Consider the following 13,493-nt stretch of genomic DNA (forward strand, 5'->3'; position numbering starts at 1 on the left):
TAAGAATCCACCTGCCAATGCAGGGGACATGGGTTCGAGCCCTGGTCCAGGAAGATCCCATGTGCCACAGAGCAACTAAGCCCATGCACCACAACTACTGAACCTGCACTCTAGAGCCCGTGAGCCACAACTACTGAAGCCTGTGCACTTAGAGTCCATGCTCCACAGCAAGAGAAGCCACCACAGTGAGAAGCCCACACACCTCAATGAAGAGTAGCCCCTGCTTGCCGCAACTAGAGAAAGCCTGTGCACAGCAACGAAGATCCAAAGCAGCCAAAAAGAAGAAGAATAAAAAAACTACAGACAATAAATGCTGGAGAGGGTGTGGAGAAAGGGAACCCTCTTGCACTGTTGGTGGCAATGTAAATTGATGCAGCCAGTATGGAGAACAGTATGGAGATTCCTTTAAAAACTAAAAATAGAACTACCATATGACCCAGCAATCCCACTACTGGGCACATACCCAGAGAAAACCATAATTCAAAAAGATACATGCACCCCAATGTTCATTGCAGCACAATTTACAATAGCCAGGACATGGAAGCAACCTAAATGTCCACGGACAGATGAATGGATAAAGAAGATGTGGTGCAATGGAATATTACTCAGCCATAAAAAGGAGCAAAATTGGGTCATTTGTAGAGACATGGATGGACCTAGGGACTGTCATACGGAGCGAAGTAAGTCAGAAAGAGAAAAACAAGTATCGTATATTAATGCATGTATGTGGAATCTGAAAAAATTGGTATAGACGATCTTATTTACAAAGCAGAAATAGAGACACAGATGTACAGAACAAACGTATGGATTCCAAGGGGGAAGGAGGGGATGGGATGAACTGGGAGACTGTGATTAACATATAAACACTATTGATATTATGTATAAAATAGATAACTAATGAGAACCTACTGTATAGCTCAAGGAACTCTACTCAGTGCTCTGTGGTGACCTAAATGAGAAGGAAATCCAAAAAAGAGGGGATATATGTATCTATATAGCTGATTCACTTTGCTGTACAGCATAAACTAACACAATGTTGTAAAGCAACTATACTCCAATTCATAAAATAAAATAAAAAAATAATAAAAAATTTTTAAATGAAGAAGAAATTAAGACTTCCCCAAATAAACAGAAGATAAAGAGTTCATTACCACTAGACCTGCCATACAAGAAATGCTAAAGTAAGTCCTTCAAGTTGTGAAAAGATGGTAGATAGCAACATGAAGCTGTACAAAAATATAAGGTTCTTCAATAAAGGTAAATGCATGAACAAATATAGTAACCTGTACTATCATAATTTTGGCAGTACAGTAACCTGTACTATCATAATTTTGGTAGATAGCAACATGAAGCTGTATAAAAATATAAGGTTCTTCAATAAAGGTAAATGCATGAACAAATATAGTAACCTGTACTATCATAATTTTGACAAAAACATTTAAAAACTATAAATCTATGTGAAAGTGCATACTATATATATAAATACATAATTTGTGACATCAATAACATAGAGTGTCTGGGAGGGGGAGCTGTAAAGGAGTACAGTTTTTGTGTATCATTGAAATTAAGTTTTGTTCAGCTTAAAATAAAATGTTATACAGATGAAAAGATGCTCAACATCACTAATTATTAGAAAAATGCAAATCAAAACTACAATGAGGTATTACCTCACACCAGTCAGAATGGCCATCAGCAAAAAGTCACAAAAACTAAATGCTGGAGAGGGTGTGGAGAAAAGGAAGCCCTCTTGCCCTGTTGGTGGGAATGTAAATTGATACCTCCACTGTGGGGAATAGAATGGAGTGTCCTTAGAAAACTAAAAATAGAATTACCGTATGACCCAGCAATCCCACTACTGGGCTTATACCCTGAGAAAACCATAGTTCAAAAAGACACATGTACCCCAATGTTCATTGGGGCACTATTTACAATAGCCAGGACATGGAAACAGCCTAAATGTCCTTCGACAGAAGAATGGATAAAGAAGATGTGGCATATTTATACAATGGAATATTAGCCATAAAAAAGAACAAATTGGGTCATTTGTAGAGATGTGGATGGACCTAGAGTCTGTCATACATAGTGGAGTAAGTCAGAAAGAGAAAAACTAATATCAAATATTACCGCATATATGTGGAATCTAGAAAAATGGTACAGATGAACCTATTTGCAGGGCAGGAATAGAGATACAGGTGTAGAGAATGGACGTGTGGACATGGGGGAGGGGAAGGGGAGGGTGGGATGAATTGGGAGATTAGGTTTGACATAAATACACTACCATGTATAAAATAGATAGCTAGTGGAAACATGTGGTATAGCACAGGGAGCTCTGCTCAGTGCTCTGTGATGACCTAGATGCGTGGGATGGGAGTGGGTGGGAGAGAGGTGCAAGAGGGAGGGGATATATGTATACATATAGCTAATTTACTTTGTTGTACAGCAGAAACCAACATAACATTGTAAAGCAATTATACCCCAATAAAAAATAAAAAGCAGATGGAAGATCTTTAAAAAAATAAAATACTATAACTATTTTATGTAATTGCAATAGAAAAAATATATAGAATATACACAAGAGGCAATGAGAAAGGATGCAAAACATATTATTACAAAAAAATCAATTAAACTTAAAAAAGGAAAGCAGTAAGAGAGGGACAAAAAAGCTACAAAACATACAGAAAACAATGAAAAAGGCAATAGTAAGTCCTTCCCTACCAGTAATTACTTTAAATGTAAATGAATTAAACTCCCCAATCAAAAGACACGGATTGATTGAACAGGTTAAAAATAAAATCCAATCATATGCTACCCACAAGAAACTCACTTTAGATTTAAGGACATACATAGGCTGAAAGTGAAAGATGGAAAAAGATATTTCATGAAAATGGTAAACAAAAGAGATCATGAGTGGCCATATTTACATCAGACAAATGGACTTTATGACCTTTTTTTTTTTTTTTTTTTTTGCGGTACGCGGGCCTCTCACTGTTGTGGCCTCTCCCATTGCAGAGCACAGGCTCCAGACGCACAGGCTCAGCAGCCATGACTCACAGGCCTAGCCGCTCCGTGCATGTGGGATCTTCTCGGACCGGGGCACAAACCCATGTCCCCTGCATCGGCAGGCGGACTGTCAACCACTGCGCCACCAGGGAAGCCCCAGACAAATGAACTTTAAATAAAAAAACCATTACACAATACAAAGAAAGACATTATATAATGTTAAAAGGACCAATTCACCAAGAAGATATAACAGTTATAAATATTTATTCATCAAACCTCAGAGCTCCTAAATATATGAAGCAAACTTTGGCAGAATTGAAGCAAGAAACAGATAACAACAGAAGAATAGTAGGAGATGTCAGTACTCTACTTTCAATACTGGATAGGACATGCAAAACATCAATAAGGAAGCAGGGGATTTGAATAATACTGTAGAACAAATGAACCTAACAAACATATGCAGAACACTCCATATAACAACGGCAGAACATACATTCTTCTCAAGTGCACACAGAGCGTTCTCCAGGTCAAACCACGTGTTAGGCCACAAAACAAGTATTAACAAATTCAAGAAGATTGAAATCATATAAAATCTCTTTTCCAATCACAACAGAATGAAACTAGAAATCAACAGCACAGAGAAAACTGGAAAATCCACAGATTTGTAGAAATTAGACAATACGCACTTAAACAGGAGTCAATAATAGAGATTAGAACAGAGATAAATGAAACAGAGGGTAGAAAAACAATGGGAAAAAACCAACAAAACTAAGTTGTTTTTTGAAAAGATAAACAAAATTAACAAACCTTTAGCTAGACTTACCAAAAAAATGAGAGAGAACTCAAATAAATAAAATGAAAGAGGAAATATTACAACTGATACTACAGTTGAATACAAGGGATCAGAAGAGACGGCTCTGAACAATTAAATGCCAACAATTGGATAAGCTAAAAGAAATAGATAAATTCCTAGAAACACACAACCTACCAAGACTGAGTCGCGAAGAAATAGAAAATTTGCACAGACCGATAACAAGTAAGGAGGTTCAATAAGCAATAAAAGTCTTCCCAACAAAGAAAAGCCCAGAAACAGATAGCTTCACTGGGAAATTAATACCAATTGTTCTCAAATTTTTCCCAGAAAATTAAATAATAAGGAACACTTCCTAACTCATTCCATGAGACCAGCATTATCCTGATACCAAAACTTTGGGGCCTTGTTGACCCTGGAGGGACTCTCCCTCCCAGGGGTTCGCGGATTCCTAGAGATGTAAAGGATTCGCTGGCAAGAATGTCTTTCAAGTGCAAACCAGCCCATCCAGAGCCCACACCCAACCACCTTCTTTATACTTGCTTTCCCCTATTCCCCTGCCCTAATTACGCGAGCTATCCAGGGACAGCCCCTGTGCACAGAACCCACTGAAATTATTCAAACTGGCCAATCTTAAACCTGCTTACCCTGTCTCACCCATCCCTTTCCTCAGAAACCACAATAAAGACTCTACTGTAACTTACATAGTATTTGTACATCAACTATACTTCAATTAAAAGAATAAAATAATTACATGATTAAAAAAAGACTCTTGCTCACAATTTCCACTCCCTCTGCCTCCTGCCCTACCCTGGTGCTTTTCCCTCTGGTTCCCCATGGTGTGGTGTGCCCCCTCCTCTCGGGAACTATGAGTAATAAACTGTCTTTAAATGGCAGTCATCTCCTGATTTGTGGGCTTCACCATTCCTGAATAATAATAAAACTTAGCTTAAAACATGCCCCCAGCCCACTCGCTGACAATTTGGCTTTCAACAGTGCAGGCCTGTGGCTGCCCTTTGCCCACGAAGCCCGCCTCTTGATGCGGCCGTGTTAGTCCATACCATCTCTACCAGGAGCCAGCAGGTCCGACCCTGGCCAAATGCCACTTGTGCTTGTCTTGGGACCCAGTCACTCGCAGCTTACCTACGCTGTTCTCCTCCCATGCACAGGTGGTCTCTCTAAGCCGGGGCTGTCGGCTTTACTTCCATGTCCCCACAAGTCCCAGTGTAGAGCCCAGAGCCCAAAACGCTAAAGGGACACAGATGAGCTTTCTTGCAAGACCGAGCCCCCACAGGTGGGCACGCCTGCTTCCCGGAGCCATTTGCACGGGGCTCCCCTCGTGTGCCTGGGCTCCCTTCCTGCCTCTGCCACACACCATGGGAAACCCTGGGGTTTCCCCATTCATAAAATAAGGTGACAAGCATGCTGTCTTCCTCATGGGGGCTCTGCAAGGCAGGCAGCAAGCACTGGCAAAGAGTGGTGGCAGCACTGTTTCCGCTAAGTTGGACCGCCACAGCCACCCTGGGGTGGGGTCCCTGTGCCACCGTGGGGCCATGGAACTAGGGCTTGGGAGTGAGATCATTGTCTGATATGTCAGGGAGATCCCTGCCTGTGTGGTCCTTCCCCAGAGCCTGCCCATCAACCCATAGCAGGGGCTTCTCTGAGCATGGTGTCTGAGTGTACACCCTGCTACTGGCACCAGGCCTGGGTGATGGCACTGTAAACCTCAAATACTCTCAGAGGAGAGCTCTGCAGCCCCTGACACCTGGGACGGGAAGGTGGCCTACCTTGGCTGGATCCGCGTCAGCCCTCAAGGGGCTATTCTCGGGGTCTGGCTCCTCACTGCTGCCCTCGCCCATATCGCTATCGGCCTCCTCCCGTGGGGCCTTGCCACCTGGGGCTGTCTCCAGGTGCAGCCCTTTGATGGTGGGGCCTGGGCCCGCCTCGCTGCCGTCCTCACAGGAGAAGTGCTCGCCGACCACGCTGCAGGAGGGGCTGTCTATCCCGCTGTCCCGGTTAGGGATCTTAGTGCCGCTGCTGGGCTCACTCACAGAGCCCACGTCCCCCGCAGAGGCCTGGCTGCCAGGGCTCCCGGAGGCAGGGTCACCACAGTGGGCTCCAGGCCCAACAGGGAGCGCTCGGAGCTTCCCCGGGTCTGTGCTTGGATGCTCCAGGGAGGAACTGCTAGGCCCAGCATCTGGCTCCCCCCGGGTGGCAATGGGGGCTGGGGGCATTGAGGACACCCCTCCTGGCTCCATCCTCAAAGTTGAGTTCTCTGAGCTCTGTGAGGGGCTGGCCGGGGTCTTCCTGTCAGGGAGAAATGAGCATAGTCAATGCCAGCTGGGCCATGGACTAACCCCCAGGTGGGGCCCTCTGGAGAAAATCAACATGGAGGAGGGGTGCTGGGGCTGAGTGTGAAGTGAACACCCTGGTCAGCCTCAGCTGGGTCCTGACTAGGCAGGCTTTGGGGCAATGGCAAGTGGAAAGCATTTTATTCTAAAAATAAATTTCTTCATTAAAAAAAGAAGGAAGAGAGAGAGGGAAGGAGGGAGGGAGAGAGTGAGAAAGAGAGAGAGAAAGAAAGAAAGAAAGAAGGAAGGAAGGAAGGAAGAAGGAAAGAAGGGAGGAAAGAAGGAAGGAAAGAAAGAAAGAAAAAAGAGATAGTGAAAGAAAAAAAAGGAGAGGGAGGAATGAATTCTGTAGCGTGAAGCTACCTGCCCCTCAGTGAATTCAGAATATATGTGTAAACGAACAGCAATAACCACCGTGAGCACAGTGAATCTGATCTGTACTGTGCTTGGGCCTCCGTGGCACTCTATCCTACCATGTAGCTCTGAGGTGAGGCAGGAGCCCCATCGAGACCCTCCCTCAATATCACTGTCGATATTCTGTCTGACAGGTGACCTGTCATTTTCCAGAGACCTGGAGGCTGAGGAGGCTGGATCTTGGTTCCCAATTCCTCTTCCTGCTAAGCACCGGAACTACTTCATGCCCTCACATGGTGCCTCTTCTGGAAACCTTCATGGAGGAAAGGCACCTTCAAGTGTCAGTCTAGGTGCACAGAGAGGGTCAAAGGTGAGACTAGACTGGGAGGAGATTGACATTCCCCCAAATCTTCCACTTGAACCCCCAGTGGAGCTGCAGAGGAGGTCAGGGACCAGGAGCGGCAGTCACTTATTCCTGGGCAATAGGTGGGTTACCTGAGGTTGTCAGACTCTGCAAGGACACTGAGGTGGAAGGGTGGGTGCCAGGCTCCCTGCTGGCTGTGTTCCGGGTCCTTTGAGTTGGCCAGCCCAGGCCTTGCACAGGGTTGGAGGGCTGGGAGGATTTGCTGAAAATCTTTTTCTTGCCCAGCAGTTTTGAAGTGGAGCAGTTCAGGAGGTTCTAAAAAAAAAACGTGAAAGGAGAATGAAAACCACCTTCTCCACTGGCACTTGGAGCAGCATGGGTGACAGACCCAGTGCTCAAGGGAGAACATGGAAGGGCATCTTCATGCCACCACCCAGTGCAGGAGACCCCCAGGCAGGTCATAGAGGTCTGCGGGTGGATGGAGCATGGCTGAGTCCCTGGCCCCCGTGCAGCAGCTTCTAGGCCCTGGCTTAAAACTGGGGCCAGAACTGAGCTTGTCCCCAGTCATGCAGTGACTCAGGGAGAAAGGATCCTCTTGAGTGTGCAGTGCCCACTGTGTCTGAGGAGAGCTGGCTGGCATCTACACGTGCCCTCCCAGACACAGGCACTCACTCAGCTCTGCTGCCAGTGGCTTCTTCACACATTCCCCTCCTCCCTTGCTAAACAAAATAAAGAACCATCAGTGGAGATGCAGTTTCCCCTCCCTGCAACACACACAACCAAAAAGGTGTCCTGAAGCCTGACCCTCGGCCACCCATGCAGCAGAAGGGCCTCTGGTCAGAGTGTGCTCAGAAGAGAAGCGTGAACCACCTCTGCGCGTGCGTGGCCTTGAGGGCTGGCGAGGCCCCCGGAGTCAAGCACCAACTCCAGCCCCTGTGATAGTCTCCTACGCTCTTGCCTTCCAGTGCAGTCAGATTTCTTCTGAGTGGACCTTTTTTTTTTTTGCGGTACGTGGGCCTCTCACTGCTGTGGCCTCTCCCGTTGCGGAGCACAGGCTCCAGATGCGTATGCTCAGCGGCCATGGCTCACGGGCCCAGCCGCTCCACGGCATGTGGGATCTTCCCGGACTGGGACACGAACCCATGTCCCCTGCATCGGCAGGCGGACTCTCAACTACTGCTCCGCCAGGGAAGCCCTGACCTTTCTTTAAGTGACACCAAAACCAGTGCGGGTTGCACATTTAGTATTGGCTACTGCCACATTCTTAAAGAGCTTAATGGGGAGAAATATCAAGATTTCTAAACAGAAAATGCATGCTTTGCTACATTTTTCTCATAGCACAGGTGATAAACTCCAGTTTCCGGAAATCAGACATGACACAGCAGTCAAAATATGCCAGATGGAATGCAGGCCACGCTCAGCTTTGGTGTGTCCAATGCAGCCATCTGGTGCCAGGTGGAGCCTGCTGCAATCACACCTCAGGGATTCCTGCTTCTGGTCAAGATGGAATAACAGAAACTGGAGATACTCTCTCACTGGAAACAACCAAATCATGGATAAAACATACGAAACAACAGTTGACAGACACCTTACACCAGGCAGCAAAGCGCGGTGCTCCTGAGAGGTGGGTACAAGTGCAGTGATCCCTCTCTTACCCCAGCTTCCTGCCCAGAGAAGGGGATCTCAGGTAGACCCCTGAGTAAGGAGACAGAGCTGGGAGTCCAGGAATACGAAGGCAGCTGGAGGTCAGAGGATAGAGCACTAGAGAGAGAGCTGCACAGAGAGAGCGCAGAGAGCTGACAAGGGCCCTCGGAGATGGCTCAGTGCATGTGTGAGGAAACTGCAATGCTGGAGAAAGATCTACTTGAGAGGGTCAGAGGGAACATTACCTGGTGCTCACACAGGGCAGGGAATATGCCTGTTTCCACCAGCTAGACTGGAAACCCCAAGATCCACAGGGAGTTAGAGAACTTGGAAGGGTCTTGCCTCAGTGTGGGGCATAATTAGCCCCATGGTGAGCTCTGCTCAGGTCCCACCTAACAAATACTGATGAATTTTAACAGGAAAGTCCATCTGTTTACAAATGACTTAACTGCCTCCCTAAACAATGCCTAAGGACAATTGTAAGAGCACAAACATATTCAGCATCCAGTAAGGTGAGATTTATAGTGTCTGGCATCCAACCAAAAATTACCAGACACAGAGGGCAAGAATACACAACCCAGAGTGAGGAGAAAAAGGCAGTGAGTTGAAATTGAACCACATATGTTACAGATGTTAGAATTACCAGACAAGACAAGGTCATTAAGGCAGCAGCAGTTATCCGCATTATATTTAAAAGGTCAGTAGAAACATGAAGAATAAAAAAAAGATGCAAATCCAACTTGCAGAGATGAAAACCACACAGTGTGTGATCAGACCCACTGGAAGGGATTGATGGCAGATTAGATATTGTAGAAGAAAAATTAGTGAGTTTAGAGAGACAATAGGAGCTATCTAAAATGAAAGAGCGAGAATGAATTGTGAGATGTGGAAAAACTTTAAGCAGCATAATATCTGTGTAACCAGAATATATATGTGGAGTCTCAAAAAAGGAGTGAGCTTGAAAAATATTTGAGAAAAATAATGACCAAAATTGATACCAATTCTACACAAATCTTTCAACCATTGAGGGGAAAAGAGAATACTTCTGAACAACATGGATGAATCCAGAAATAATCATGCCAGGTGAAAGAAGACAGACAAAAGAAAAGGCACCTACTTTTTTCTCATTTACATAGAATTCTAGGAAATGTACACTAACAGGTGCTGCCAGAAAGCAGACAGGGATGTTGCCTGGAAGGAGGGGTAGGTGTGGTGTGGGGGTTACAACGGAACACAGAGAAGCCTTCAAGGGGTGACAGCTATGCTCATCATCTTGGCAGTGGCGACACTTTCACAGGTGTATATATGTATGTTGAAACGTCAAATTGTACATTTTAAACATATGCAGTTAATTGTATGTTGATTATACCCTGTGGAAGGTGATACCTCTGAGCTGTGCAAACTTGGTGAGTTGCTGACACTCACCAAGTGTCATTTTCCTTGTTACAGAAGGGACAATGAATCATGTAGAGGAGGGTGGTGAGGGGTGTGGCAGGCCCAGAGGCTGGGGAGGCTGGTCTGCCTGGATGCCCTTCAAAGGGAGGAAGTGTGCCTTTCCTCTGGAGGCCCTTTAGCCATGACCATCTTATCTTCCAAGGGTTTTAGTGCAAGGGCAGCTGAACCATGCTCGGCCAGACTGGGAAGCCCAGGGCTCAGCATAAAGACATCCTCCAGGGAGCAGAGTACGTGGTGGAGGAAGGTCCTCGTTGCAGAGCAACCTTCCTAAAGATCAGACGACCCTCTGATCTGATTTGGGAAGCCACAGGATACAGCCCACAGCCTCGCTTACCTCAGGACTGGTCTCCCTGCTGCCTGTCCAAGGCCAACGTGAGTGCAGGGCAGGCCAGTCCAGTTCCAGCCTCCCCTCCACACTGCTCAGAGGAGCCGGGGGCTAAGGTAGGGTTGGGGGAGAGGAAACACATGTTCAAAGGTGCCCAACATACACACATATAAACACACACATGCCTCCACACGTGTATACACATATGCACATGCACACATACACAAATACATATAAACATATATCCAATTATACATACACACCCACACACCCCATGTGCCAGGAGATGTGCTGAATGCTTTTGTACCCTTGCTCAGTCACAATCACCAAGGTGGGTGACATTCCATGTTTCAGACAAGGACGCCAAGGCTGACCCTGGCCATGCTGGCCTGGGGTAATCAGCACCCAGGAGCTGGGTCCCCCAGACATGCTGCTCTGAACCCCCTGGACTGGGCTCCGGGCTCATTCTGACATGCCCAAGGCCAGGGACGTGTAATCACGGAGGAGCCAAGGAGCATTTGTCATTTCTGTCTTCCCAGCCACTCAGCTCTCCCTTTAGAAGCCCTGAGCTGAGGGAGCCCACCCTAGGTGAGTTGAGCCTGCTGCCGAACTCAGGACCCAGGGCCCCTGACACCCGAGGCTGCCACCACCTAGCATCAAAGGCCCCAAACCTGGGACTGGGGGAGGTGTGGGGACTGGAGAAGTACAGAGAAATTAAATGTGCCCCACTCTCCAGTGCGTTGTGGCCCGTTAAGTGACTCCATCCACAGTAGCCAGTTGGATGGGGTGGCATGAATGCAGTGGTGTCTGCCCTGGAGTCTCTGAGCCACTTGGTAGCTGCCTGAGATGGGCAGGGATAGTCTTACAGATGGGCCACAAGTCCGCTCCACCTGCCGCTGGACGTCCCCACCTTGGAAACAGTATAGGAACCCCCACTAAAACCACCATTATGCCCATCTCACTTGCTGCCTGTCACCTGGTACCCTGGAGGCCCCACGTGGGCAGAGACCTCGGCTGTCTTGTCACTGACATGGCTTAGTGGCCCCGGCACGTGGGGCCCCAGCTGACAGCTGGCAGCAGCCATCAGATGTGTGAGCCTGAGAAGAAGACTTTGAAACAGTTCCAGCCCTCACTGGCGACAGTCCCAGAGAAACCCTGAGTGAGAGCCATGGGAATGCATCCCACGAGCCCCAGAATCATGAGAGATGACAATCCTTGGTGGGGGTGCTCTTTACCCTACCATGTCCAGGTAGTTGGTTACGTGAAGGAGGTAATTCAAACAATACTGGAAGCACCATAGGGCAATACCAGAAACTTCTGTGCTGCACACACCTGCACGCAGGTTGCAGGCTGGGAGACAAAGCTGCAGAAACCCACAAGGCTGTATTAGCAGTGACAGAGGTCTGGCTGCGCTGGCCATGCCAGATGTAACAATCAATGACATGTCAGCAAAGCTGCCCAGGGACCCAGGGGTGCCTGCACTCCAGTGTCAGGATCCAGAAGCGCAATACTTGCCTTGGGGCCTCAGCCCGGGAAGCGCTCTGGCTGCAGCTGGTACAGTCTGCGTTCTCCATCCTGTGTGCTGAGAACACAGAGGTGGACACAGGTACTGTGGGGTGCCACATGCTTCAAAATTCGCTGGGGTCAGTGGGACCTCGGGGTGGGATGGGGCCAGCAGAGTGGGGAGGAAAGGAAACGGATCAGCACAGCACCATCCCAGCTTGCTGGGACGCCCTGACCAGATGTTCCCCAAACAGTTCACACCATCACTTTAAAAAGTTACGGTTATTTTTTTAAACCTCATGAGTGATGGGTCATTTTTTTTTTTTAAGAAAACCTAGATATTATGGAAAAACAAAAAAGAAGCAAAAGTTACCTGTCCGTTCTAGTACTGGGATACTGGTGAGTGGGCAGGGGCCTGTGGGCTGGACAGCGGGGGTGTGAGGTAGGTGGGGGTCCTAACGCTCCTAGGTATGCTGCAGCTTTTCTTAGAGAAGCTGCATTTGTTTCAACACCAAATTCCAACATGAATCCCTTATGTCCTCAAGAACACATTTCTCCCAGAAGAATTGAAAGCAGAGACTCGAACAGATGTTTGCCCCCTGTTCACATGTGAACAAAGGTTCAGAGCAGCATTTTTCACAGTGGCCAAAAGGTGGAAGCCTACTTCAACATGAATGAACCTCGAGGAAGTGCTGAGTGAAACAACCCAGACACAAAAGGATAGATATTAAGATTCCGCTTGTGTGAGGTAACTGGAGGGGGCAAATCATAGAGACAGAAAGTAGAATGGTGGAGCTGAGACTGGGAATGGGGAGTTAGTATTGAATGGAATAGATTTTCATTTTGGAATGATAAAAAAGTTCTGGAGATGCATGGTGGCGATGGTGCATAACAACGTGAATGTGCTTAATGCCACTGGACTGTACACCTAAAAGTGGTTAAAATAGTAAATTTTATGTTATGTGTATTTTACCACAGTAAAAAAAATAAAAAAGCTTTTAAAAAAAGGAATGCATTTCAGAAAGGTTTGCCTAGAAAGTTCTATAAATTAGGGTTAAAGTGACAGTGATTCAAAAGCACTGAAAACTTACTCCCTGCCCTGCATTCCTGTCACCCTGGGCCTCAAACCCAGGCTTTTTCTCCACTCACCCCCCCGGAAGCCTCGAGGCCCACAGTGACGTGCGGTTGTGGAGAGGCCTGGCCCTGAGCAAGAGCTGCCTGTAAACCTCTCACCCCACTGCTGATGCATCGTCACCCTACACTGCCCACGCTACTCCTCAGGAAACATGGCCCCCAGGGAAGGGCCTCGAACAGACCTGGGGGGTGGTTGGATGGTTGGACTGTGGCCCACGCTCTGCGTGGCTCCGGCTCTGACCTCGGCCTCCAGACCATCTTTTGGTCCCCCACCTGATGAGGTGAGGCTCAGAGACAGCTCATGGCCCAGCACAGAACATGGGTATCATTATTAGAGGCTCAATACATGATTGTGGGGAAAAGGCAGGATGATTTCCCGGTTGATTACACTCCTGGGACCACAGGTGCCTCACTGGGAGGGAGGTGGGAGGGCTAGAGCCCCCTGCCCACCAGGGAGGGTCAGCCAACTCCAGCTATGGAGGCCCTGCCTGGACTCCTCCCTGCTCTGACCCCAGGCCGTCTTCTTGGGCCTATGGGGGCATGACAGCCCCC

At 47.5% G+C, this 13,493-nt stretch overlaps 1 protein-coding gene across 1 annotated transcript in view; it reads right to left on the minus strand.

Moving 5' to 3' along the window:
• FGD3 (FYVE, RhoGEF and PH domain containing 3) overlaps nucleotides 1–7,079 on the minus strand; it is a 34,971-nt gene extending 27,892 nt beyond the window's left edge. The window contains exons 1-2 of the mRNA XM_082656582.1: nucleotides 7,012–7,079; nucleotides 5,599–6,118 (exon numbers count right to left, since the gene is read on the minus strand). Of these exons, the coding sequence (XP_082512708.1) occupies nucleotides 5,599–6,069 (471 nt within the window). The 5' untranslated portion in view covers nucleotides 6,070–6,118; nucleotides 7,012–7,079. The remainder of the gene's footprint in view (nucleotides 1–5,598; nucleotides 6,119–7,011) is intronic.
• Between the last annotated feature and the right edge of the window lie 6,414 nt (nucleotides 7,080–13,493).

The sequence above is a fragment of the Grampus griseus genome (assembly GCF_964374135.1).
Source record: "Grampus griseus genome assembly, chromosome: 6".
Classification (NCBI taxonomy): Eukaryota; Metazoa; Chordata; class Mammalia; order Artiodactyla; family Delphinidae; genus Grampus; species Grampus griseus.